The sequence below is a fragment of the Lynx canadensis genome, chromosome E1 (assembly GCF_007474595.2).
Source record: "Lynx canadensis isolate LIC74 chromosome E1, mLynCan4.pri.v2, whole genome shotgun sequence".
Lineage (NCBI taxonomy): Eukaryota > Metazoa > Chordata > Mammalia > Carnivora > Felidae > Lynx > Lynx canadensis.
In genome coordinates, this window is record NC_044316.2 from 52987345 (window position 1) to 53012417 (window position 25073).

General features: G+C 59.4%; 1 protein-coding gene across 1 annotated transcript in view; it reads right to left on the minus strand.

Moving 5' to 3' along the window:
- Window positions 1-25073, minus strand: part of SDK2 (sidekick cell adhesion molecule 2) — a 264141-nt gene that overhangs the window by 24710 nt on the left and 214358 nt on the right. The window contains exons 25-39 of the mRNA XM_030296416.1: window positions 23989-24226; window positions 23149-23264; window positions 22292-22481; window positions 20948-21046; window positions 19347-19541; window positions 18131-18332; window positions 17135-17238; window positions 16603-16673; window positions 14987-15122; window positions 13537-13593; window positions 11819-11920; window positions 11560-11675; window positions 5664-5856; window positions 2769-2906; window positions 1060-1221 (exon numbers count right to left, since the gene is read on the minus strand). Of these exons, the coding sequence (XP_030152276.1) occupies window positions 1060-1221; window positions 2769-2906; window positions 5664-5856; window positions 11560-11675; window positions 11819-11920; window positions 13537-13593; window positions 14987-15122; window positions 16603-16673; window positions 17135-17238; window positions 18131-18332; window positions 19347-19541; window positions 20948-21046; window positions 22292-22481; window positions 23149-23264; window positions 23989-24226 (2119 nt within the window). The remainder of the gene's footprint in view (window positions 1-1059; window positions 1222-2768; window positions 2907-5663; window positions 5857-11559; window positions 11676-11818; window positions 11921-13536; window positions 13594-14986; window positions 15123-16602; window positions 16674-17134; window positions 17239-18130; window positions 18333-19346; window positions 19542-20947; window positions 21047-22291; window positions 22482-23148; window positions 23265-23988; window positions 24227-25073) is intronic.

Consider the following 25073-nt stretch of genomic DNA (forward strand, 5'->3'; position numbering starts at 1 on the left):
CCTGCCAGGTGAGAGGCGAGGGCAGGAATCCACCTCGAGGCCCAGCTTGCCTCCCAGAGGTTCCCAGGCTGAGCTGGGCAGGGAGCAGGGGCAGGGAGAGGGGGAACACAGAGGGAGGAAGGGGGAGGAGCAAAAGGAGGGGGGATTTCAGGGAAAGTTTGAGATGGGCTGTGCACTTTCTCAGGGAAGGAGGGAGCAGAGGCTGGGCAGTGGATTTTGTGTTCAGGAGGGGACATCTCGCATGGGGGACAAGAATCTTGGAGAACCAGACTCAACCGCAGCAGGTGCCCTGAAAAACTCCCCCAGCCCAAGGAACCTCAGGAGGTGTCACAAACTTAAAAGGAGCCACTCTTCCCTCCCCGCCCCTCCCCGCCCCTCTGCTCTCCCCTCCCCACCCCACCCCTCCCCTCCCAGGCACAGTGCTCAGCCTGGCCTACAACTGCCTTGCTCCTTTCTTCCCCTAACCATGCCAGCCTCTGTCACCTCTGTCTAGGAAGGACAGACCCCCGTGCCCATGGCCTGGAACCCCCCCTCCAGGCACAGTGCCCCTCACAGCGCTGGGCAAAGAGCCACCCTCAGCTCTGGTTCCTGTGCAGGTTCCTGGGGTGAATGCTCAGAGGTTCTGATTTCCCGGGCCCAGGAATGTGACTTACTGCAGGCACCCTGGGGGCCTCTGACATATGTGTCCACGGCTCAGGCCCACCGTCCCTCACACCTGGACACCCAGCCCCTTCCCTTCTCCTCTGCCATAGCTGCCTTGAGAATACGACAAACACTCGTTGGTATTTCCTTGTGTCTGTCCGAATTGCCCCACGAAGTCTTTCTCAATCCCCTCCCTTAAACGTCTCCCTCACCACCCCCTTCTTCTCCGCTAGGCCCCACCCCCATACGCTCTAGGATCATGGCTCTGTCACGTGTCTGCTGTCCCCACTAGACCCCATCTCCCTCGTCTCTGCATCTCCTGGGATCTAGCCCGGCTCCGGACAACCCCTTCTGACTTGGGGGGCGGAATGCTGTGTGGGGGGCAGCACCCCCCTCGTCCGCCCCGTGCTCCCCTACCTTCTCCGGGGCCCGTGGTGACGTTGGCTTCGATCTCCGGCCCGTAGGTGAAGGTCTTGGCTCTGATGCGGAACCTGTAGGTCATCCCCTCTGCCAGGTCCTTCACCTTCAGCCACAGAGGGCTGTTCCCCTTCACGTCCACTGTCACAATCTTACTGACACCTGGGAGGGAAGCACAGCATGTGGGGACAGCAGGGGGGCGGGCGGTGGCCTCAGGGGAGAAGAGCTGTGTGCAATCTGTCCACTGACCAGGCACAGGGTCATTTGGCAGCTGCTGAGAAACAACCCCCCCCATCCTGTTTAACTGAAACGTATTCCAGATGGATCCTACGCTCTGTTTACTCCCCCACGTCGACCTGCCCAGAACTTTAATCCCAAGGATCACCTTTCAGAAAGTGCTTCTGGAAAGACACCACCTGAGTCCAGAGTTGGAGGGGACACACCTCAACCCGGTCCCGGTTTGGCCATATGGCCAGACGATGCCAGACTAAGGAACCGGAAGGCCAGTGCTCACACTGAGCCCCCCGGGTGGGCCAGGCAGAGGCCACTGTGGTGAGAGCCTGTCCCGTCCGCCTGCATCTTGTCCCCATGACCTCTGTCCTCTCCTTCCTGTCCGAGGGAGAGATGGCCCCTTTCCCGGGTCCTGCACCTGACCGCATCTCCTCCTGGGGCCCAGCCCTGCTCCGTGTCCCAGCTCTGCAGAAGGAACTAGCTGCTGGCGGGCAGGCAGTGCCGGGAAGACTGAGGGTCATTGTTCCCTTGGCTGACCCAGAACTGCCGGCCACTGCGGCCCTCCCAGGGCTCCGCCCCTTGTTCTGGCCCCGCTCTGTAGCCAGGGAAAGGTGAGAGCGAGGTGACCCCAGAGGCGGTCACCTCCGGCCACCAGGCCACCACCTGGTAGGCCAGCCACACCCTCGAGTCCTCGCTGGGCTCTGGAACGGACCCAGGCAACCAGGGGCAACCTCCTTCCTGCCTCTCTAAGTAGATGGCGGTGATATCCGGGCTCACTCACGTCAGCGTGGGGGTAGAAAGCTGGCAAGTGTCTCTTGTCCACAGTCAGGGTTAGCACGGCCCGGACTGGGAGCCTGGGAGGGGGGCAGGGTCCCCACCAGGGCCCGGAGGAAGGGGTGGGGCTCTAAGGACAGCTAGGTGAACAGGGGTCAGGGTGAGGGGAAGACACTTGCACAGCACGGTTCTTGATCTGAGGTTCACAAGGGAACAGGGGTGCAGCGACCCCCCCCAAACTCGTGCTTTCCGGGGAGAGGCCCCAAGGCTTTTACCAGATTCTCAAACGGGTTGCTGACCCCATGTGGGGCAAAGACCTATCCGGAGTAAGGTTGACCTCCTAAATTTTTGGGGGGGAGCAGGCACAAGAGGGACCGTCAGGGCCTCCCTCATCTTCCCAGGCCTGACAGCTGCCTGGCCACCGTGGGACCCTGTATCTCTCGCAGGGGGCCCTCCCTTTCCTCCCCTCTTCCGTCCACGGACGGGGAAGGAGACGCAAATTCTCTCCCGGGACTCGGGACTCCTAGGTTGCTGCCCGGCTTTGCCCCCGACTTGCTGCGTGGGAAATGCCCTTTCCCTTGTCTGGTCCCAGTTTCTGCCTTTATAAGCTGAGGAGATGCTCACCACACCCAACTCTGTGCAGTAACCCCAAGCCCTTGCAAAGGGAAGGTTGAGGGAGCCACGCTGGGAGGGTCCCCACTCACCATCCACCGGGGTGCAGGGCTCATACACCAGCCGGTAGCCCTCCAGGATGCCGTTGGGGAACTGTGGGGCCTCCCAGGACACGTTCACTGAGGTTGTGGTCAGCTCGCTGAACTTGACCGAGCTGGGAGCACTGGGGGCTGCAGACAGACAGCAAGTGGTTTGCTTCCTCCTCCCACAGACGTTCAAAACCCTGCTAGGCTCTGAGGAACTAGCTGGGGTGTCTGGGTCTGCGCCCCGGGAAGAGAGAGAGGGCAGGGGGGGGTGCTCATCAGAGGTCATCGGTACCCCCTCCTCTCCCCCGCTGACGTTGCTAGCACTCGCTTTCCAATACCAGAGTCTGAGAACTGGGAAGAAAAAGTACTTTCTTTTCCGTAAAGTTGGAGAACTCCGTTTCTTCCTGCTAAGTGGCCCCGGACCCTGGCTGGGAGCTCAGAACACGGCTGTGCTGCACCTCCTGGGTCGCTGTGGGGCCAGGCGATGTCGTGGCTTCCTAGGGCTTGCGCTTCCCCTTCCCTGGTGGAGAAGGCAGGGGCCTTCTGGGCCTCAGAGCATGAGGTGGGCACTGAACAAGAAGACGCCAGCACTGCAGCCACGCGTGGCCTTTCTCCCGTCCCTGGAGCCCCAGGGCTTGTCACCGAGAGACCACACTGTCAGAAGCAGAAAGTCAACCATCCGGAAGAGATGCCTTCTTGGCCTGAGAAGCCTGGAAAGACCCCGAAAACACGGAGTGGGGGGGCCTGTGGGGGACTCTGACGGGGAGGACAGAGGAAGGGAAGGAAGCGCAGAGCTGGCTCCAGGCGGGATGACCAGGCTATTATCGTCCGGTGCCGCCCCCCACCGAGCCTAAGCTAATCTGGACCCTGCTTCCGCTCCAGCTCCAACAGCTCCGGGAGGCAGCCCCAGCCAGCAGTCTTTGAAGGAGGAAGGCCAGCTCAGGGGGCCTTTCCTGCCTCCCCTAGGCAAGAGGGACATGGGTCAGAACACTTTGTCCTGCTGACGGAAGCTTCCAGGCTCTCAGGGGCTCACATCCGGCCCATGACACTGACAGAGAGTGGTCTGGACAAGCAGGCACATGCACACACCAGACCCTTGGGAGCCAGTGGAGGAAAAGGGTTTCTTTGGAGCCACAGCTTGTCCTCAAAGAAGATAATACTTAAGAACTGACTCCACGGTCTGGCGCTCTGTCTCTTTCTTAATTTTTTAAAAATGTTCATTTACTTTTAAGAGAGAGAGAGAGAGACAGAGCATGAGCGGAGGAGAGGCAGAGAGAGAGGGAGACACAGAGTCCGAAGCAGGCTCCAGGCTCCGAGCCGTCAGCACAGAGCCCAACGCGGGGCTCCCACTCACGAGCTATGAGATCATGACCTGAGCCGAAGTGGAACGTTCAACCCACTGAGCCACCCAGGCACCCCTGGCTCCCTCTTTAAGAGAGAGGTGATTGGGGCGCCTGGGTGGCTCAGTCGGTTGAGCATCCGACTTCGGCTCAGGTCATGATCTCGTAGCTCGTGAGTGGGAGCCCCGCGCCGGGCTCTGTGCTGACGGCTCGGAGCCTGGAGCCTACTTCGGATTCTGTGCCTCCCTCTCTCTCTGCCTCTCCTCCGCTCATGCTCTGTCTCTCTCTGTCAAAAATAAAATAAACATTAAAAAAAAAAAGAGAGAAGTGATTTATAGCACAGGAAGCAGCAGGTTGGGAAAGATGCTTCAAGGCGGTCAGGACGGGGTTGCGGAGCGGGCAGGACAAAAGGCTTGTATTCAAATCCACAAGGAGAGAGGTTAAAGGCAGGTAAAGGAGGCTGCCAAGCAATGAAGACAGCCCAGGACAGCTCACCTGGCCTGGCCTCGAGCCTCTGCTTCCCCACAGACCAGCCAGGGGTTCCTGGGCAAGAAACATCACTTCCCAGGCCACCCCTCCTCACTGTGAAAGGGGGGTAGCACCAGCCCCGCCCGCCCCGGGGCTTCTGGACCCGAGACCTGCCTTTGGACACTGTATATAGGCCCAGCACTGCACGTGCAGGCAGCAGGGTTCTCACCATCCCCGTCTTCTCAGCCCTGTCCCACCGTCCAGTCTCCTAACTGGCCTCCCTGATGCCCTCCCCTCCCCTCCGTCACTCTGTCTTCTGCACAGCAGTCAGGATGATCTTTTAAAAACATAAACCAGATCCTATTGCCCAACGGCTTAAACCCACCAATGACCCCCCCCCCCCCCAGCGCACTTAGAATCCGTCCCAGGCTTCCTTCTAAGCGTCCCCCCTGCCCCCACCATCCTGTACGGGCCATTTTCTCTCATGCCACCTGGCTTTCAGTTCCTCTAATCCCTCCAGCCTCCTGGGCCTTTGCACCTGTTGTTTCCTATGCCCGGAACCCCTCCTCCAGAGCTTCCCACGCTGGTCCCTTCTCCATCAACTCTCAGCCCTGACGTCAGCCCTCAGAGGCCTCTGCAGGCAGACCGGTTCAAGGCCACCTGTCCGCCTCTGTCCCCGTCCTTCTGCCGCTCGTGCTCAGTGCCACCCGAGGCCAATCATCTAGATACGTGTTTATGATCTGTCTTACTCCCTAGGGTGAGGATCTCGTCGGTGTCCTTCACTGTCGGGAAGCACCTAGCATAGTGTGGGGCCGCAGAAAATGCCCAAGAAATACGTGTAGCACGAACGAAGCCGGGGCCATATAAGAACACGGCATGAGGCAGAGATGGGCTGGCAGGCTACAAGATGTGGGGAGGGCAGGGGACATCGGGGGCTCCCTCCAAGGCTCTTTGGGGACAGCCTCTCTCTTCTGAGCACTCTCCCCCAGGCCTCTCTTCTTGGACTGTGCTCTCACACGCTGGAAGCCGTCTCCAGGTGGGCTTCCCCCCACCCCCCCCCCCGCGCCCCTCCCCTCTGGCCCCTCTCCCCTACCTGCTTGCTGGGTCTGGCCCCGGGTGGGGGTACTCCGAGGCCCATCTCCCGCAGCGTTGAAGGCCGCCACGCTGACCATGTAGGCGGTGTAGCCGGTCAGATTCTTGAGCTTTACGCCGTTCTCGGCCAGGAAAAGCGTCTTCACCCGCTCGGTGGCGTTGCGCCGTTGGGCTTGAGCCTCCCAGAAATAAATCTGTGGGCACAGCCAGTCGTGGGAGTGAGGTGGACACATTCGCCTCTCCTCCTGCCCCTTTCGCCCACACCATCCACACGCCCCGGACAGCGGGTGTGAGTCACCCAGTCAGTACAGAAGCACTTAAGAGCTGTTTTAGAGGCCCTTCCAGAACCTTCCTTTTCACAGCTAATACTTCGGTCTCTGCTAGACGAAACCCCAGGAGAGCACAGCCTCCACGTATCTGTTCGCCGCAGGGCCTGCGGGCTTAGCACGGCACATCAGCCCTCAGAATATAGTTACTGGAGGAATAAACCAATGCTGCTCCCCAGGAACCTGAGACGGGAGGTTAAGTGCAGGGTAGGCAGACTCCACCCCAGCCGTACTGTGTTAAGGACCGGCGGGCCGGCACCACCTGGGAGCCGGTTAGAGATGCAGAGGGTCGGGCCCACCCTTGGACCTGCTGCCAGGCACCTGCAGGTTGACAAGGCCCCTGGAGATTCACCTGAGCGGGACAGTTTGCACCCACTGCGGAGGCGGGCCGGCCTGGGGCCGAACCCCAGTGCACGACTCGAGCACAGTGTGACTTCACCAGGTGACTCCCCTGAGCCGGAGTTTTGTCGGCTGGACAGCGGGGCTAAAGACACCCCACTTCCCAGGACCAAGGTGAGGACGAGCAGAGGTGATAAGGAGGGAAGAGCAGACACACTGCCCGGCCCCGCTGAAGGCTTCTGTCTACTGCTGTGCTCCGCGTTGCTTCCAATGACTTCCTGTTCAGCCGGGGCTAGCGCTCAGGGGCAGTGAAGCTCTGCATTCTGAACTGAGCCTGGCGGGAGGGGGGGGGGATGGGGGGGAAGCTGCAAGCCCCCCCACCCCCGGACAGTCAGCGAGTATTTGGCGCCACCTGCTGCCCAAGCGGGTTTCTGCACGCGACTGACTTTATTTCTCAACGTGCCTGGCGGAAGAAGCTAACACCAGGGTCCCCCCCACCTGGCACTCAGGACATCTTGCTACCCTGAAATCCTTGCTTGTATCTAACCTGGCCCACTTAAGAAAAAAAGATTCCTCTGACATGAGTAGACATCGGAGAGAGAGTTGCCGTGGTCCTTCACCCACTCATTTTGTTCACCCCGCTCAGTCCCGGCGACAGGGATACAACAGTGCACACAGAGCTTGCTGAATCTGGGCTGCGGGGGAAAAGCCACAGCGGACGGCAGAGATCCGGGTGTTATCAGCACATACATGGTACCTGCTGAGTGCACACGGAGACATTGGATGCAGAGACAGTCACAGGGTGATCTCGGGGCCTCGATGGGCAGGGGTTGGGGCCGGGAGAAGCTGGAACAGCCAGGAAGGGAAGTGGAAAAAAGAAAGCATTTCTCAGAGGAGGGAGAGGTCTGCCGTGTCAAATGCAGGTGCGAAGCCAGGTAGGGTGAGGCCTGCATCTGACTTCCCGTGAACACAGGGATTGTCGGGACCTAGACAGCAAGGGCTTTAGTGGGGTGGTGGGGGTGGAGGGTGAGAACCCATGTGGGGCAGTGGGGTTGGGCGTGAGAACCCGCTTGGGACAGTGGGGGTGAGGGGTGAGAGCCAACTTAGGGTGGGTTCAAGAGACCCCGGGAGGACAGTGACTGGAGGTGGCAGGGTCTAGAAGATTCTTTTTGAGGATTTCTCCTATGAAGGGACCAACCAGAGAAATGGCTGACAGCTGGAGGGATACGTGAGGTCGGGAAAAGGCAGTCTGAGGAAGAAACAGGTTTCAGAATGCCTTATAGCCCTGCCCATGGAGAGAAAAGGAGGGTGCGGCAGAGAGGGGCCAGTGCTGGAGTCTTGTTCTTGGGTGGGTGGGGAGGACCGGGGTCCAGGACCCAGGGCCACCACACATACAGAAGCGAGGCACCCTCAGTGGGTTTCTCTGGTGCGTGCACACCGAATCCAGCGGACCTTTGCCAGCCGACCACCGGCTGGCACTTCCATGGATGGCACCAAGGGCTGAGCGCTGACCCCGGGCCCCCGAGGGGCACACGGCCGAGTCGTAGCGCACGCCAACAGGTAGCCGGGTGCCTGCTAGAACGCACACTCCGCAGAGGGCCGACGTCTTGGTGGATTGGGCTCCCTTGTGTCCCAAGCACCTAGAATCGTACCTGTGGGCACGCTGGCTCCATAGATACCTGCTAACGAATAAACACCTCCTGCAGGCAGGAGCGGGTGTAGGAGTGAATTCTCACAGTCGCCCCCCTTGTATCTGCGATTTCAGTGCCCTGCCCTTGTGGTTTCACCACATCCAACGGGCCAACGGCATGCCTCTGGCAAATCAGGTTCACGGCCACACGCCGCAGCCGGACTGCCTCCGGAGGGAATTCACCCTTTCAGTTCAGGAGCACAGCCTCGCCCCGGGCAGGCTGGCCACCGGCCCTGGTCCACTCGCCGCGCATCTCCCATCTCCGAATCCAGGTTTCATTCATCCCTCCCCCATCTCCCCGCCCCTCCTCACTCCTAGCCGAGGCCGCTTCACCGGGAAGCCATCAGGCGAGATTTGTGCAAGCTCCTGGTACCACCTGTACCTCCTCCAGCCCCTGGGTCCATACCCTCTGACTGCCTCGGCCCCCATGGTGGCACTGCCCCCTCCTTTCCAGAATACCTTATGTTCCAGCATGAAATCCCAGCCCCTCTCGCCTCCTCTAGGACTGCACCCTACCACAGCTTCTGCTCTTCCTGGAATCACATTTCCCCTCTTTCCGGGACCACAATTAGCACTCACACAAGTTGTCATTTCTTCCATCTCCACCCCACCCCCCACCCCCATCTGTTGACTGTTTCTAGTGCCTGCTCCATTTTCCCTTTAAAGCCAAGCTCCTTATAAGGGATCTCTATCTGTAGTCGCTGCCTCCGCTCATTCTCTCTGGAAGCCCTCCAGGCAGGCATCCCCTGCCCCCAACTCTTGTCGGTTAATGCAATCATCCAGGGTTCGGCAAGCGTTCTGTCAAAGGCCAGGTAATAAATATCTTTAGGTTTTGCAGGCCACACATCTCGGTTGTGACTCAAAAGCAGCCAAGGGCGATGTATAAACAAATGAGTGTGGCCGTGTTCCAATAAAACTTTATTGACAAAAGCAAGTGGGGGGCCAGAGGGAGCCCACGGGCTGTAGCCTGACAATCCCTGCACACTCACTTTCTAGATTTCACTTGCTTGGGCTCTCAGGAGCATTTGGCACATCAGATTCCTCCTTCAGGAAGCGTGTTCTTTATGTCGCTTCCGAGGTTTCAGTCACTTTTTTTTTTTTTTTTTGGTCCCAGGTCTCCGTTTTCAGTCTTCTTGTGTTTTCTACCTACACGTAACCTCAGGGCTTTCAGTATCCTCCATATACTGAGGACTCCACATCTCCAGCTTAGACTCGCCTACACTCCAGACGTGTACGTCCAGCTCCATTTGGCGCCTCCCCTTGGATGCCCCGTAGACGTCTGGACCTGACTCCAGCCTCTTCCTCCCTCCACCCGCTTTGCCTGCTCTGTGACTGGAGCTCCATCAACCAATTGCTTATAAATTCTTGTCGCTTCTCCTCTCCTCACTCCACATTCAGTTCAGCAAATTCTACCAGTTCCACGTTCGAATGGAGCCCGGAGAGCAAACGCCTCTCGCTGCTGCCCCCGCCTGGGCTACACCACCGCCGTGCCTCACTGAGATTACTCAGCCTTCTCTTGGCGGTTTCCTGCTTTCCCCCTCTCAGATTCCTCCCAGCACAGCACCCACCACAGCCTTTAAAAAACCCAAGTCAGTCATGTCCGTCGTTTGCCCCAAACCCTCCACGTCTGTCTTCTCATTCCGAGCGACAGCCAGAGCCCTCGAGGGCTCTGGGTGACGCCGCCCAGCTCACTGCTGGGACCTGCCTCCCATCACGCCGCCCTTCACGCGCTCCGGGACACACGGAACGCTTTGTAAATGCCAAGCACCCACGGACCCCAGGACCTTTGCTCTTCTTTCCCTCTTTCTGGAATGTTTTTCCCCCGGAAGAACATGTGATTCTCACCCTGTTCTTCATTTTGGCTCAAGCAGCAGCTTCTTAAATCCTTTCCCAATGACCCTACTTAAAATTCCAAACCTCCCCCTGGCTTGCGCTCTCTACCCCCTCCACCTGCTTCATTTACCACCATCGGCAGGTGTTACTTGTTTTGTGCACCGTTGGCCTTCTTCCCCTAAAATTTAAGCTCGGGTTGCCTCTCCGATCACCGCTTCACTCCCAGACTGAGACCCCCGCCGGGCACAAAATAACAGCTCAATAAACACGCGTCACTGCAAGACCGTAGCCGAATGGACGCACTTGCCCGGGTTTAGTCTGACCCAGCGAAGTTCATCTGAGCTGTGCTCACTGGCTGGTGATGTCAATACATCCTTAACGTCGGTGTTAATTCATGTGGATGTTAACACGCGTCTGGGATGCAGTTACTCAGTGTCCCCAGTTAATGTCCACAGCGGCAATGTTTTCCGGAGCACGCAGACATCTGCCGTGTGATAAATGATGTCTGTCTGTGCATCCTCACATTTCCTGCGTCTGCACGTTAACTGGAGACTTCCACGCCTCGGCAGTCTGGGGGCTACTAAATGCAGCAGGCCCCGCCCCGGCTCCTCCCACTTCCCGTGGGAGGCATACGCCGGGGCGGCAATATTTAGCTTTCCCAGCTGGCCCTCCTCGCAGGCTGGAGGCCTCTCATCCGTCTTTAGAGCTTCATTAGCAAGACGCCTTTCCTCCTCCTTCCCGCCTCCTCCCCCGCACATGGAAAGAGACTCCTACACGGGCTCCTGTCTTAAACCGGGGCCACCTACATGAACAAGCTAGTGACCCGGGCGAGCCCCTTCCCTTTGTGGGAACTCAGTTTCTGCCAAGTAACCCACGAGGCCCCTTGGGGGTCTCACACCTGCCCACCCCACCACTGCGCTGGGCTTCTCTCTGGACTGACAAACCACCAGCTGGAAGCAGAGAGGCACAGGATGCTGGCACAGGACGCAGGCCTCCGACGAGGCCAAGGACCCCGACCGAGAAGACACGTTGTTATTATTATTCTGTCCACCACCTCCTCTGGCGGTTGTGTTCAGCGCCCCCTCCCTCTCCACCCCTCACAGGCTCTCCGGCAGTCTGACTGACTGTCTGCTACCTGCTTTTTGTGTGATCTTGCCGGACCATCTAAACCGGGTCTCGGTTTCCTCATCTGTACAATGGGCTCAAACATTTATAATCTGCCAGCTTCACCGGGCGTTCAGGAGGATAAAGGAGTTCTAAAGGGCTCCGCTGACTACTGGAGACGAATTGAATTCTGTTGTAACACATGACCTCCACGGAGATCTAGAGATAATTTTAAGCAGCGATTTCTGCGTCTTAGCCCGTCGGTCCTCTACTAATTGGCCAAATCAATACCGTAATTCGGGTTGGCCAAAGACCCACTTTGAGGGGGTCTTATGCCGGCATTGGGAGTTGGTGGACTGGGGCGGGGGGTGTTGCCGGGAGAGGATGCAAACCGAAGCAGGGCCCGAAACGTCCTGAATCTGAGCTGGGCCCGCCCCGAGGTTGCTGGAGAGCATGCCTGTAATTCTGCATCGGCCGCACACCATTTCAGTGGGTCAGGTGCGAACGGCCGAGAGAGCAGGTGTATACTTGGTGACCTCTCCCCCCTACCACCCATGGGTCACTCCCACCCCCGAGCTGGCCCTCTGCCCCTCTGGAGCCCGTACCTTGTAACCCTGGATGTCTCCATTCTGGCTCTCCAGCGGCGGTGGCTCCCATGTCACGTCCAGCTGCGTGGCCGTGGCGCCGTGGACAGCCACGTTGCGGGGCGCTGCCGTGGGCACTGGAGGGCGTGAGAGGTCGTGAGTGAGTGGCACAAGTGGGCTTCGGAGAGGAGGAGGAGGTGAGTCGGGGTGTTCTGGGGCCCCACGATCCCGTATCTCCTCTAGCTGGACTCCTGGGGCTGGAAGGGCAGGTGGGGCTCACCTGCTTCCCCGACAAAGACTTCCTGGGGGGGGCTCGAGGGCCCCTCACCCACGGCGTTGTACACACTCATCCGTATCTCATATCGCCGGTGTTTGTTCAGGTCTGCAGGGTGGGGGAGGGGAGAAACACGGAGAAGTCACCATCCCTGCGGGGGACAGCCTGGAGGCTGGAGGCTGTGAAGATGTACCTGTGATTCTAGTTCCCGCCTGAGGGTTCGGGAAGGAAAAGGCAAGGGGTGGGGTGGCCAGGGGACGCCGTACCTCCCCCCCGGGAGTCGGGACACAGGTCTATGGTTGGCTTCTCGGCCAACGGGGCGCACACCAGATACTTTAGAGACTGAAAGAGACACTATTAATATTCATGCACTATTAATTAATTAAAGAGACACTATTATTAATTAATTAATTAATTACAGAGACACTATTAATATTCACTGGTGTGAACCGAGCTGTTCTCCCTGACACACTGGGCCACCCCCTTTCCTGTCTGTCCTGGGCACACCGGGTCACGGGTCACCCCTTCCCCCCCCACGGCAGATGCTTGAAGTTCCCAGCTGCCCAGTCCCCATCAAACAGCTCTTCATACAAGGGGCTCAGCCTTCAGGGAAGGGGCTTATCTATCGGATGTGAATTCTGGGCTAAGAAACACTGTGTTTTTGCCAAGTTTGGGGGTCCTGGGGGGAGATGCCTGGACGGAAGCTGGGAGACCGGGGCGGCTGCAGGAGAGTGGGCCCCGACACCCAGGCTGGGATGTGCCACCCCTGCTGGGGGTGAGGCCACAAGGTTCTCCCACTGCTGTCCCTGGGCCCCCTGCTTCGGGTCGGTGGTGGTGGGGGGGGGAGTTCTGCCTCTTGCCTGGAATGTGGGTGGGGGGGTCACCCTAAGTTAACTGGCCATAAAGCCATTGGCTGATGAAGGAAGGGTAAGGACAACATAGCCTCACGCTTTGCTTCACACGGAGCACGGGGCTCCGCTGCCCAAGCTCTGGGCCTTTGATGGGAGGACCGTGCACTTCAGAAGGAGAGCGAGAGGGGTTAGCTCGGTGGGTTGAGTGTCCGACTTCGGCTCACTGTTCGTTGAGTTTAAGCCTTGCGTCAGACTCTGTGCTGACGGCTCAGAGCCTGGAGCCTGCTTCGGATTCTCTGCACCGCCCCCTCTCTCTGCCCCTTCCTCGCTCATGTGCCTCTGCGCTCTCTCTCTCTCTTAAAAATAAACGCTAAAAAAATTTTTACTATACGTGCTGCCGAAACGAGCACATTAAAAAATTTTAAGAAGGAGAGTAAGGAACGTTCCCAGGTCCCTGGGGGGAAAGTGGGGGCTCTGCTCGCTCTGGAGGTGGGGGTCAGCCTGAAACACAGAGCTGTGCAGGGAAGTGCCGTCCACGGGCCGAGGCGGGTGGTAGTGACGTGGACACCCAAGCAGCAGACCGAGCGCTCCCCCCATGGACCTCCTGTCACCCCGCTGGTCCCCCCACGGCGCACAAGACCACAGCCGTTCCCTCTGTCCTTCTGCACCCGATGGAGGACGCCTCCCTGGTAACCCTCTAGCTTTTGTGTGTTTCCGGAAAGTCACACGTGCTCGGGGGGGTCCTATTCTTCAAGGAGCCTGAGGCGGGCACACCATTCAGCCGGTGGCCAGGTGTCCTCCCCAGAGGCCCCGCTCCCCGTCCCTGTGGGAGGCGTGGGCCCCGTTCTGGAGCCGCCATGCAGGGAGACTTACTGTCCAGCTCGTACTGTGTGAGGCTGGGCCGGCTCAGGTTCCGCATGGAGTACATGGCTACGGGGTGGGAGGCGGAGGGGGCCAGAGGGAGACAGCAGACAGAGGAGGTTAGTGCACACAGCCCACTCCACAGAGAGCCCGATTAGAGGGGTGGGATGGGGAGGGGGCCAGGCAGCGCACGTGCACAGAGACCAGGGGTCTCTGGGTTCCTGACAGTGGGTTAGGGGCCCCAGACAGGTGTGAGGGAGGGTGTGCACGAGGCCAGGGGACACGGGACACCGCGAGCCCCTTGGAGCCCAGCACCCCTCGGGGCAGCTCTGGGGGACCCTCCGACCCAACTCGCTCCCTTGTCTAAGGCGGGACTGCAGAACCACCATGAGAGAGTGGTGTTGTTAGTTCCCTCCTATGAACCAGAAACCATTTTACGACCAGGAAATATGACTGTATCATCCTCAGGCATATAAAAATCACAACCACAAGCACATGTCTGCAAAAACGTTAAGAAAACAGCGCCAGCCGTTGGATCAGCTACTTCCGAGTTTTTCTAATAATATTCCTTTGCTACACGTTCGATCATTTTGTTGTCTGCTAACACTCGCTAGAAGACAAGGCACAAAAGGTTTAAGAGAATAATGGGAGAACACCTTACATGCTCCATTCCTCACCCACCTGCCTGGGGACCCAAATCCCGCCCCCCCCAACCCCCCACCCCCCAGACTCGTCTCTCTCCTGGCCGCTCCCCTGCTCCGCCGTGAGCCGGTCACAGAGCTGCCCATGGCACATTATCTCCCATCCTTGCCCTCAATGCCATCCCGAGCCGGCCGCCTCGGCCGCAGACTCCTGCCTTCCCTCTGTGATTACATTAGCCTTTAACCGGCGCCCCTGCTTCTGGTCCTCCATGGCCAGCCATCGCCCTCCTGCCACCAAAGTCACCTTCCTAACCCAAAGGGCAAGAGTTCCCAGGCTTGTGAGTCTCCCTGGGATTCACACCAGGCTCCTGGCCCTTTCCTTTCCCGCCGCCAGAGGCAGGCTGGATGCTGAGGACCTCAGGACAGAAGAGTGACCTCCCCGAGGAAACAGAGGGGGCCACACTGCTGCTTCTTGGGGTGAGCGCTGGTTCCCCTGGAATACGTGCTCCCAGGCTGTCTTGCCGACCATCTAAGACATTTATTGCCAAGTCTATTTCTTGAGCACCAGCTCTGCAAACTCGGAGAGGGCAGGGACCTCTATCTTGTTCACTGATGTGTGCCCCCAGGGTCTGAGGGCATGCAGAAGGTGCTTAATAAATCCCCCGTGAGGAAAGGGACGAGGGTGGGGTGGGAGGAGAGGCACACACAGGAGAGGGCGGCAGGGTTTGGGTCACAGTCGAGTCCAGGAAGCTGCGAGCTTCAGGGCAGGGAGGGGAGTGTGCCCGCCCGTGTGTCCCCTGACCCCTGTGGATGCCACTCACAGGTAAGTTCCGCCCACTTGGCCCCTGGGTTGTTGATGCCCCGAAGTGTGAAGCCCCTCAGCCCCTCGTAGAGCAGCTCCCGGTACCGGATCCGGAAGCCCAGCAGGATGCCGTTGATCTTGTCCTCTGCTGGTGGCTGCAAGGAAGGGGGTGCGGAATGGGGGGGGGTGGGGGCAAGGAACTCCACTCTGCTCCTCCCTCCCTCCCCATCCTGCCCCTTGTGACCACAGAGTAGAGACGGAGTCTCCACCAGGGAAAGGATCACAAGGACACCGAGCATTTTTAATTTACAAAGCAGTGAGGTGGTTTCATCTCTGCGATACTCCCTGTGACACAGGCAGGGTAGGACTGGAGTCGCCAAGCCATTCCCATTCTCGGAGCAGGAAGGCGAGGCTCAGAGAGGGTAAGGAACTCGTCCAAGGTCACATAGCATCGCTGGGTTCTTTCACAGACTGTTCCTTGCCTAGGGTCACCCTCACATAGCACCAGCCTGCCTAGCCGGGTGGCCCCTCCACGTGCCACCTGACCAGCGTCTCCTGGGAGTCGTCTCCCTGTTCTTGTACGTGAATAAGCGTAAGAGCTCCTGCGTGCGCCCCTGCTCCTCCTTTTATCATTTTTCTCCTTTGCTTTCCGCTCCCATCCACAGCTGAGCTGGAGAACAGGCTCCAGGAGAAGGTGGAAGCTACTTTTTATGATACCTCTTTTTAAAAGCCTGCTGAAATGGTTCAGCTTTTTATTAGCTCCTTAATTGCCTCCCTGGCTGCTGCTGGCACCTCCCTGCCCCCTCCACCAGGAAGGCCCGGATCTCTGCCAGCCTTGTCCTGGCTTCCAGCTGCACAAGGTCATTTTTCACTTAAGGGAGCGTCCTCTTCCAGGGAGGCCTCGGGCGGGGGAGCGGTTGGGGCCCCTTCTTGTTTCTTCAAGGGGCTTCCCATGGCGGGGACTGCAGGTGGACAGAAGTTGGGGTCTGCCCCGTCTGATCCCCCAAAGCAGAGACGGGGGTTTGCTGCTTTGGGGCCTCTGTGGGTAAGCTGCCGAGTCTAGAGCCTGGACTCTGGAGCATAAGGGGGGGTCCTGCGGGCACATACGGCCAGCCTGGTCTCTAAGCTGTATCCTGTGGTCTTCCCCCGGCCACGGCAGGACAACAGTGCCCGCCAGAGAGCGGGAAACTGGGGGAGGAGTGGAGGAAGAGGGTTCTATGTACCTGGACAATGGGTTCCTGTTCACTGCGACAGGAGAGTGGTCCTGTCCGCGTTCAGGCTGGGCATGCACACCTGTGTTTAGCTTCTCGATCGGGAACCCCTTCACGGACAGTGACCGCATTTCACGGAGACTCTGGGGGCCCTGAAGCCCCATGCACTTTTCTATCCCAGGACTGGCAGACCTAAGGGCACTAAAGCTGACCCTGCCACTGGCTAGCTGTGTGACCGGGGGCCACTCGTGTCGCTTCCCCGAGAACTGGGTCCTCATCTGCAGAAGGGGATTGAAGGAGCATCCACCCGAGACGATTATCTGGAGAGGTGGCATGAGCGGCACATCTGTGCACCTGTGTATGGTGTCCCGGCCCTGCTGGGGACCGTTGCCCTTCTGGCCCCTCCCTGCCTGCTGGGCCATACCTGCCATCGGATCAGCACGGAGGTGGTGGTGTGGGGTGTCACCGAGACAATGGTGGGAGCCTCATCGGGGGCTGGGGAGAGAGACAGACAAGAGAGCTCTGGGGGCTGGAGGTTTAGGTCCCCCGGGAGGCCACAGGGACCAGATTCTTCTGCGCGTGTGGAGGGAGAGGGGCTGGAGCCCTGACCCCAGTTCGGACCCAACAGCCCAGAGGCCCCTCCTCTTTGTCCCTGGAGCCACAGGCTCCTTACACGGCTGTCACTGAGGCCTCCCCCAAACCCCCTCCTTCACTGGGTTTCCGGGGTCGGCCATGAGCTTGGGGACATCCGAGAAGGAAAACGTTAGGATGCCTGTTGGCATGGGTGCCTGAGCCCGTGGCAAAGGTCCCTCTGGCTCAAACCTCCTTGGGACTCTGTCCAGGGAGCCAGACAAAGGGCCTCCCATCTTGGAGGCCCCCTCCCCTCGGAAGGGAACACCAGTGCCCAGGAAGGGCCAGTGTGCCAAGAGAAAGAGATCCGAGTGGGGGGCACTGACCGGCCTGCAGAGTGGTCAGCGGCTCCGACTCCTCGCTGAACTCGCTGTCCCCAATGTCATTGGTCGCCTTCACTCGGAACTTGTAGGATGTGAAGGGCTTGAGTCTATGGGGGCAATCAGGTTCAGTGAACAGAGGTATCCCCTAATGCCTCACCCCACCATCCCTGCATGGGGAAAGGGGGCCAGAGGGTGCTGATCCGTTACACAGACGGGAACGTCGAGGCTCCAAGAGAAGGTCTGCTACAGCAGACGAGCAGGGCCCAGGGCTTCCGATCCCAGCCTGGGTGTGGTCTTACCGGCAGCCCCACTTCTAAGTCATAGGTCCCTGGGGGGCTCTGTCCTCACATTGCCTACCTCATAGGCGTCAAGCCGCCATGAGAGCACTGATTAACTCTCCCTCCCAGCAAACTCCTCCCGTGAGAAATGCCATCTCTTTCTAGAATTTAGTAAATTTAGGAAGGGTCAGGGGTCTCAAGAGTTAATCAGCGCTTCATCTCAATAAGCCCCGTTCCTCTTCCAGGCAAACGTCTTCCTTTTTGATTTACTGGGGGCGGGGAGTGAGGAGGAAAGTCTTGCTCAAAACTCTTGGTCACGTCAACCGGAATATAAAAAATACGACCCGCTGGGAATTAAACTGAAGCCGGAAGTTCGGAGCAAGCTCCACTCCCCTATTACAGACGGAGAGGGAAATGCGGTCTGGCGGGTAGGAGTCGCTAATGAAGGCTGGCAAGCGCCTGGCTAAGGGGGCTTCCAGGCTCCAGAAATAGATAATTGAGAGGCAGCCCTAACAGGGCTCCAGAGAGCAGGGAGGGAGGTTAGGACGGAGCTGGAGGCGGGATCCTGGGAGGTGCAGGCTGCGGGAGACATCTGGGGGTGGGCAGGCTCCAGGCGTGCTCAGGACCCCCTCCCCCCCTGCCCCCCCCCCCCCAGGAACCACCCCGGGGCTGTCTGGGCGGGAAGGGCTGGAGCAGAGAAGCTGGAGGACCCGGGCCTCACCTGTCCACCACGAAAGCAGAGGCGTTGTGGCTCACGGAGGCTGAGTGCAACGCCCACCTGCCACTGGGCAGCTCGCGGGTCTGAACAGTGTAATAGCGCACAGGGGACAGCCCGTCGCTTCCCGGCTCCCAGGACAGCAGCACGCTGCGGGCCTTCACGTCCTCCTGCTGTACCACCGGCTTACTGGGGGGCTGTGGGCGGTCTGGGAGTCGGCGGAGGAGGGTAGGAGCAGGTGAGTCAGCAGGAGGGGGTGGGGGGGGTGAGCTCTCCCAGGGAAGGGAAGGAGGTGCTCTGGGCTCAGGCCTGATGGCCACTGCTCTACCCCTCTCCATATGCACACAGGTCCCAACGGCCGGCACCCTGGCTCCTGGCCCATGACCTGTCCTCAGGCCGCGAGAGGCCTGGGTGCCTGGGAATTCACATCCCCTGAGGGCAGCCTGGTAAGCGAGGAGGTACGAACACCCAGCTCCTGTGCTCCCCGCCCGCCCAGAGCTGAGATGGGGCCTGTGCTGGCCCCGGTTGATGGGACCGAGCTGCCTGGGTGGGACTCTGCTGTCGGCCCTGCCCCAGCTCGGCTTTCTTCTCACTGCCCAGGCCCTCCTGCAGCAGTCCTCAGCCTCAGCACTCTGGCATTTGAGGCCGATGGTTCTGGGGCCTGGAGCCGTCCCATGGACTGTAGATGCCAGTCGCAGCTCCCTGTTAGTTGTGACAGTGTCTCCAGACATTGCCAACGTTCCCAGGGGGGCAAGGCAGCCCCCTGTTGAGACCCACTGTCCTACTGGTTTTTCCTGGGGACACGGTCTAATGAACCACTTTCACAGGAATCTGGGTCCCAGCCTGCTTCAGGGAAACCCGACCTCAGGCGAGGCACCAGCTCAGGGCCGCAGGCCGATGAGCCCCTCCTCCCCCCACTGGACACCATCTTTGTTGCGGGGAGGGGAGAGGGGAAGGAAGCTGGTCTCACCAACCCTCCCTCTGCTGAGGCAGAGCATGAGCCTTGGAAGGGGGACTCCCAGCTCAGCTTCTAGAAGTCCCCTAGAGCCCTCGCTGACCCGGACATCAGAGATTTGAGCCCACTTTCCACTCCAGGTGAGGGCAATGTGGCTCTTAACTAGCTGATCCCCAGCCGCCCGCTAGGACAGGATGGGAACGCCTGGGTTGGCTGGGACTCCCCCTTGGCTGCCCCCAGGCCGCCCCAGCCCCAGTGGGCAGTCACCTCTCTTCTCAGTGGTCACCACCAAGGCCTCGGCGGCCTCCCCCCAGCCCTTGCGGGTCTGGGCAGTGATGCGGAACAGGTAGACGGACTCTGGCTTGAGGCCGGTGGCCGTGTACTGGCGGGCGCTGGGCGCGAGCACCTCCACTGTGGCCGTGTTGGCTGTGGTGGCATTGAGCCGGTGTGTCACCTGGTAAGCTGCAGGAAGAAAGGACATGGGATGTGTTGGGAAGCAGGGCAGCCGTCCCCAGTGCCCCGAGACGCGGTTGTTCCTTCCTTGCCACCACGATGTCTGCACCTGGGCTACCTTGGCTGTGGTTCGTCTGCGTGAAGCCCTCTCGGTCACTCTTGTATCCTCAGCTCCCACTTGGGGAGTGTGACTGTGGGGGACACTCTATACGGAGAGTCTGACCCCCATAACAGCTTCAGGTGAGGAAACTGATGCTTGGAGAGGGCCAGACCACCTGCTAGGAAGTGACTGAGGGGAGTTCAGGCTCATGGCTTTCCGGGCACGTGCCCTTCCTGGTCTCCACGCTGCCTTCTGAGACGCAGCATTCCTCTGGGACAGGCACCGCGGGACGCCAGGCCTGAGAGCCCCGGAAGCGGCCCGTGTCGTGCAATCCATCATTCTACAGGTGCAGGGGCTGAGGCTGTGGAGGGATCCGGCTTGCTGGAGTTCACGCAGCTGCTGACTTCAACCCTGTGAGTCTTCCCCCGCCGAGGGGCTGCGCGCGTGTGTGTTAGGGGAGGAATCTTGACTGCGAAATGGTGCTACAGATCTGTAGTCTCCCTCCTCTGGGCCTTAGGTCGGAAATGGCTGTGCTGAGCTGGCCAGTGCTCCCTCACCTGGCCACACTTACAAATAGCAGCTGAGGTTTACCAGATGGCTGGCGTCGTGGAGTATTTGGGGGCGTTTGGGGGCATAAAGCTAATGAATGGTATTTAAGGAACCTGAACCTTGACCATGCCCGCCAAATGATATTTCTTTTTTTTTCAAAAATTTTTAATGTTTATTTATTAAAAATTTTTAAATGTTTTTATCTATGTTTGAAAGAGAGAGAGACAGAGACAGAGAGACAGAGTGTGAACAGGAGACGGGCAGAGAGAGAGGGAAACATAGAATCTGAAGCACGCTCCAGGTCTGAGCTGTCAGCACAGAGCCCGACGTGGGGCTCAAACCCACGAACCGTGAGATCATGACCTGAACTTAGGGTTAGTCAGACGCTTAACCGACTGAGCCACCCAGGCACCCCTTAACGTTTATTTATTTTTGAGAGACAGAGAGAGATGGAGTACGAATGGGGGGGAGCAGAGAGAGAGAGGGGGAGACACAGAATCTGAAGCAGGCTCCAGGCTCTGAGCTGTCAGCACAGAGCCCAACGTGGGGCTCGAACTCACGGACTGTGAGATCATGACCGGAGCCAAAGTTGGATGCTTAACCGACTGAGCCACCCAGGCGCCCCAAAATATTTCTAATGGGAGAAATAAAATCCTTCTTGAGGAGACGTGGACACTTCCTGCGCCACTCTTCCTTTGGCCTCCTTTACACCTTCTGCCTCCTCCTTCGACCTGTAGCCGGGGCACGGGAGAGGGTATGGGCTTACCAAGAATGATGCCATTGGGGGCAGCGGGGGGCTGCCAGATCAGCCGCACGGATGTGGTCCTCACCTCTGGGAACAGGATGCCCATGGGCGGTCCAGGGACTGCAGGGCACAAAGGAGAAGCAGGTGACGGTGTAGCCGTCCAGTTCCAGTGGAACAGGTGGGCGGGGCCGCGGGGGAAGGGGACCCTCAGCCCAATGAGCTTTTGTGGAGTATGTGGCTCGGAGTTCCGTGAAGGGACACAAAGATGCTATCGGTGAGGTTTCTACCCTGAAAACAGGCCTTATTTGGCAGAACTGGAAGGGGCCAGGCTCCGGCTTCCTTTTTAGCTGTGTCCGGGTACATGTGCACATATATGGACACACAGGATTGCCCTCAAAACAGGGTCAGGGGGCCTGGTCCTGGGTCTGTGCTTCAGAAGATGCCACTCTGACTTCCGTCCACCCACGGGGAGGCGGCCGTGGGGCCCACCCTGAGCCTGAGCCCTCCTTTTCCAGGGTCCACACAGGCCTGTTCCCCAGGTCCGCCCTCCAGACTTGCACCTCTGGACTGAGAGGTGGCCAGGGGGCAGCTGTGTGGGGCTCGTGGATGGAGACTGAATGCCACGCGGCAGGGGAGAGAACGGGAAGGGGGCAGGGCAGGGGGAAGATGGTCACGGACAGGCAACTCTTCTCGCGCTGCCTCATTCCCACAGAGAATTCCAGAAAGTCTCAGATTTCTAAACTTGAACTTGGCCTTCCAGGTCAAGCCAGGAGGATAAGACACACTGAATTTAACAGATCATTAGGTTGATTTATAACTTTGGACTGTGTGGACATATGGTGTTGGGGCTTCCTTTTGGACTCTTGTCTGGACCCCAGCAATATTTGCGGTGGGTGGTGAGAGTCTGTGTGGGGCAGAGGGGAGGGAGTGAAGGACCCGTAGGTCAGCCTTTGACGGAAAGTTCTATCGCAGGGACCAATGCCTGGGGCCGCGGTGGCATCGGTCTTTTGCAAACAGGACCAGGAGGCTTGTGCCCAGGAAATCAAGCCTATCCCTTGCACAGATCTGTACTCAAAGTGAACCCGCCCCAGGTCAAACACTAATCAAAACGGGGGCAAAGTCTCTATTCTGCTCAAGAGACTGAATCAGATCCAAACTGTCCTCGCATCACTCCTTCCTCAGGGATGCACGGTCTGGAATTAGCACCCCCTCGCGGTGAGGTTGGTGGCCCTCAGTGACCCGCCTCCCACAGGAGAAGCCATGGTTCCCTTTGGGGCCACGTGTGACTCCCCGAGGGGCGGGGCTGGGCAGGCAGGAGGAAGGGGAGCCCCCAGCCTCTCCGGGCTTGCAGGGATCGAGACTCACCGTCATCCAGCGTCCGCTCCAGGATGGGAGGGTGGCTGGGGCTGCCGTCCCCGATGCGTGTGAAGGCCAGCACCTGGACCTCGTACAGCACGTATTTGCCCAGCCCTGTGAGCTGGGCGCTGCGAGACGAGTTCCCTTCCACCAGCCAGAAGCGGGGCTGGGAGTCCGAGTCCTTCTCCTTATACATCACCTGCCAGAGCACAGGGCAGGGGCTGAGGGCCTTGCGCCTGGGTCCTGCCCACCAGCACCTTCCCCAGGCCTCATCCCCAGGAGCGAGGCAGGTGGGAGTAGGGCTGGGGGCCTTGGGTTCCTTGGAATGGCTCGGCCCGGGAGGGTCACGGGATACGGTGAGGCTTGGGTTCTGGGAGAGCGGAGGACACAGAGATGCACTCGGCCATGGAGGTGGAAGAGTCTTAGAGTCTTTAGAGAACATTCAGGTTGGAAAACAGGCCCAGAGAGGGGCGTGACTGGGCTCCGGGTCACATAGCCAGCAGTGGCAGAGTGGGAACGTCAAGCCACGTCTCCCAACTTGTGGGCCAGGGCTGAACTGAAGTCTGCAGCTTTGGGAGCAGTTATAGACGATAATGGGAACTGGGCCCAAGGGGCTGAGTGCGCCTGGGGCAGCCAGCGTGGCCTCTCGGGGACTCTGGGGGAGGGAGGGAGGGAGGGAGCTTCCCCAAGGACCTGGGCCTCCCTGGAAGCCTCCCAGTCCTGAGGGAGGAGTCCTTGGTTGCCATGCCGACCGGAGCACAGCCTCCGGGATCCCCCGTGTATCCACTGCAGAAGGCGGAGACCTGGGCCCAGGGGTCATGAGGACAGGGCACCCTGGACGGGGCGTCCTGGGATCCAGGACTCACCTTGTAACCTAGCACGAGCCCGTTGCGGTCGGCCTCGGGGATCTCATTCCAGCGCACCAGCATGCTGCTGGAGGTGGTGGCCAGTGCAGACACATTGGTGGGACCAGAGGATGGGACTGAGGGAGAGAAAGGGACCAGACAGGAGCTCACGACACAGTCGGCCCTACACGGGAAGGAAGTGTGGCAGGCAGCGCCCGAGTAGCCAATTATCCTGCAGTGATCCCTGTTGGTTCTGGAACATCACGGATGTTGCTTCTGGTTTCCCATTAGTCTCCCCAACGTTAGCTCAGGCCAGCGTGAGGATGAGACCCCACTTCCAGCCTGTGCAGCAGTGAAGCGTGAGGAGGGACCGGATGGGGAGGGATGTCCTTTAAAAGGTGTCAACAATCGCCCCCCCCCCCGCCCCAAGGGGCGAACCACATGTGGATGAATGAGGGCTGCCTGAAGGCTGGGGGTTCATAATCTGTGGGTGACCCCTTGTCTGTTTCTGGAATGTTCTGTGAGCTAATCCGACCTCCCCATCTCAGGTTCTTGCAGGCACTACCGGGTGTCAGGGTTGAAGATGAGGGCGGAGAGATGGGCACGTTGCAGGTGCAGACTGCCTGGCTCACCCACAGAGGTGGGGATCCCCCTGATTTCGGGGGCAGTGAGAAGATGCTGGGGGACACGGCAACAACAGACAGTGTTCTGCCAGGACACGGAGCACAAACAGGAAAGTGAGCCTGGGCCTATTCTGAACAACAGCTCAGCCTTTGCGCCCTTGGAAGGCCCGGAGGGCAGAGAGACAAAGGTGGGGGTATCTCCGCTGCAGGCTGCTGGGAACAGGGGTGTGGCTGGTACCTGACTCCCGGGTCCTGCCCATCACCGTCTGGCTCCAGGGCCCGCTCCCGATGGCGTTGAAGGCCTGGACCTGCACGCGGTACTCTGTCCACTCCTCCAGGTCTTCGATGGTGTACTCGCGCTCCACGCGGTCCTGGACCACGTGGCTCAGCGTCTTGCCGTGGCCGTCTGCCCGGCTGTACTTGATCTTGTAGCCTACCGACTCGGGGTTCCCGTTGTATTCCATCTCTGGGAGAGGCTGCGGGAAGGCAGGGCGGCAGAGCTGCTGAGGCCAGGTCCACTCGGGATGGCACTCTCTGGCTTGTCACCCTCTTCCGGGGAGCCCTACGGGATTAATGTGCCCACCGTCCAACCTGTCGGTGCCCGTGGGAGGCGCTCTCGCTGGGTGCGGCTTGGATTGCGTGAGTCTGTGTTTCTGGCGGCTCCCCCCATCTCCCCGTCTCTCTGCTCCAAGCTCTAAGGATGCAGCAGCAGCCATTCTTGCGCGCATGGGAAACTTGCTACCCCGCCAAGGGAGTCGGATGGAGAGCAGACCCACACAGGCTGCCTGTCCAACACGCTGATGAGCACAGCACCTCTGGCCTTGGCTGTCTTTATCACTTAACTCCCTCGCTTAGGCTGCCAACATGCACTTCTTTAATTGCCTATAACATGCCCGGTCTCAGCTCATGCCCGCCCTTGGAGAAGCCAGCGTGGGGGGACAGCATCTCGAGTGTGGATGGGACACCAGTTTCTGTCAAGTCCTTCCATCGGCAAGCTTCAGTTTCTCCTGCTACATTTTCAGCCTCCTCCTTCTGGTTTCAGTTTCAGCCAAGAGAAAAGACGGATTCCTTTCCTAGGCTCTGGGGCTGTGGCTGCTGGCTCAAGGTCATTTGGAGGAACTTGGGCGGTGTTGAGAAGCCGGGGAGGTGCGTGCAGGTTGGCGGGGGTGCACTGTGGTCTGCGGACTCGGCCTTCAGAGTCTCTCTGGAGGTGGCAGAGCTGGGGCCCGGGTGCCCTCAGGCCGTCACCTCCCTGCCATTCTGCTTCCCCAGGGGCTCCGAAGAGCCCACGGTCCACAGGCTGCCCACATTCTGACCCACTTC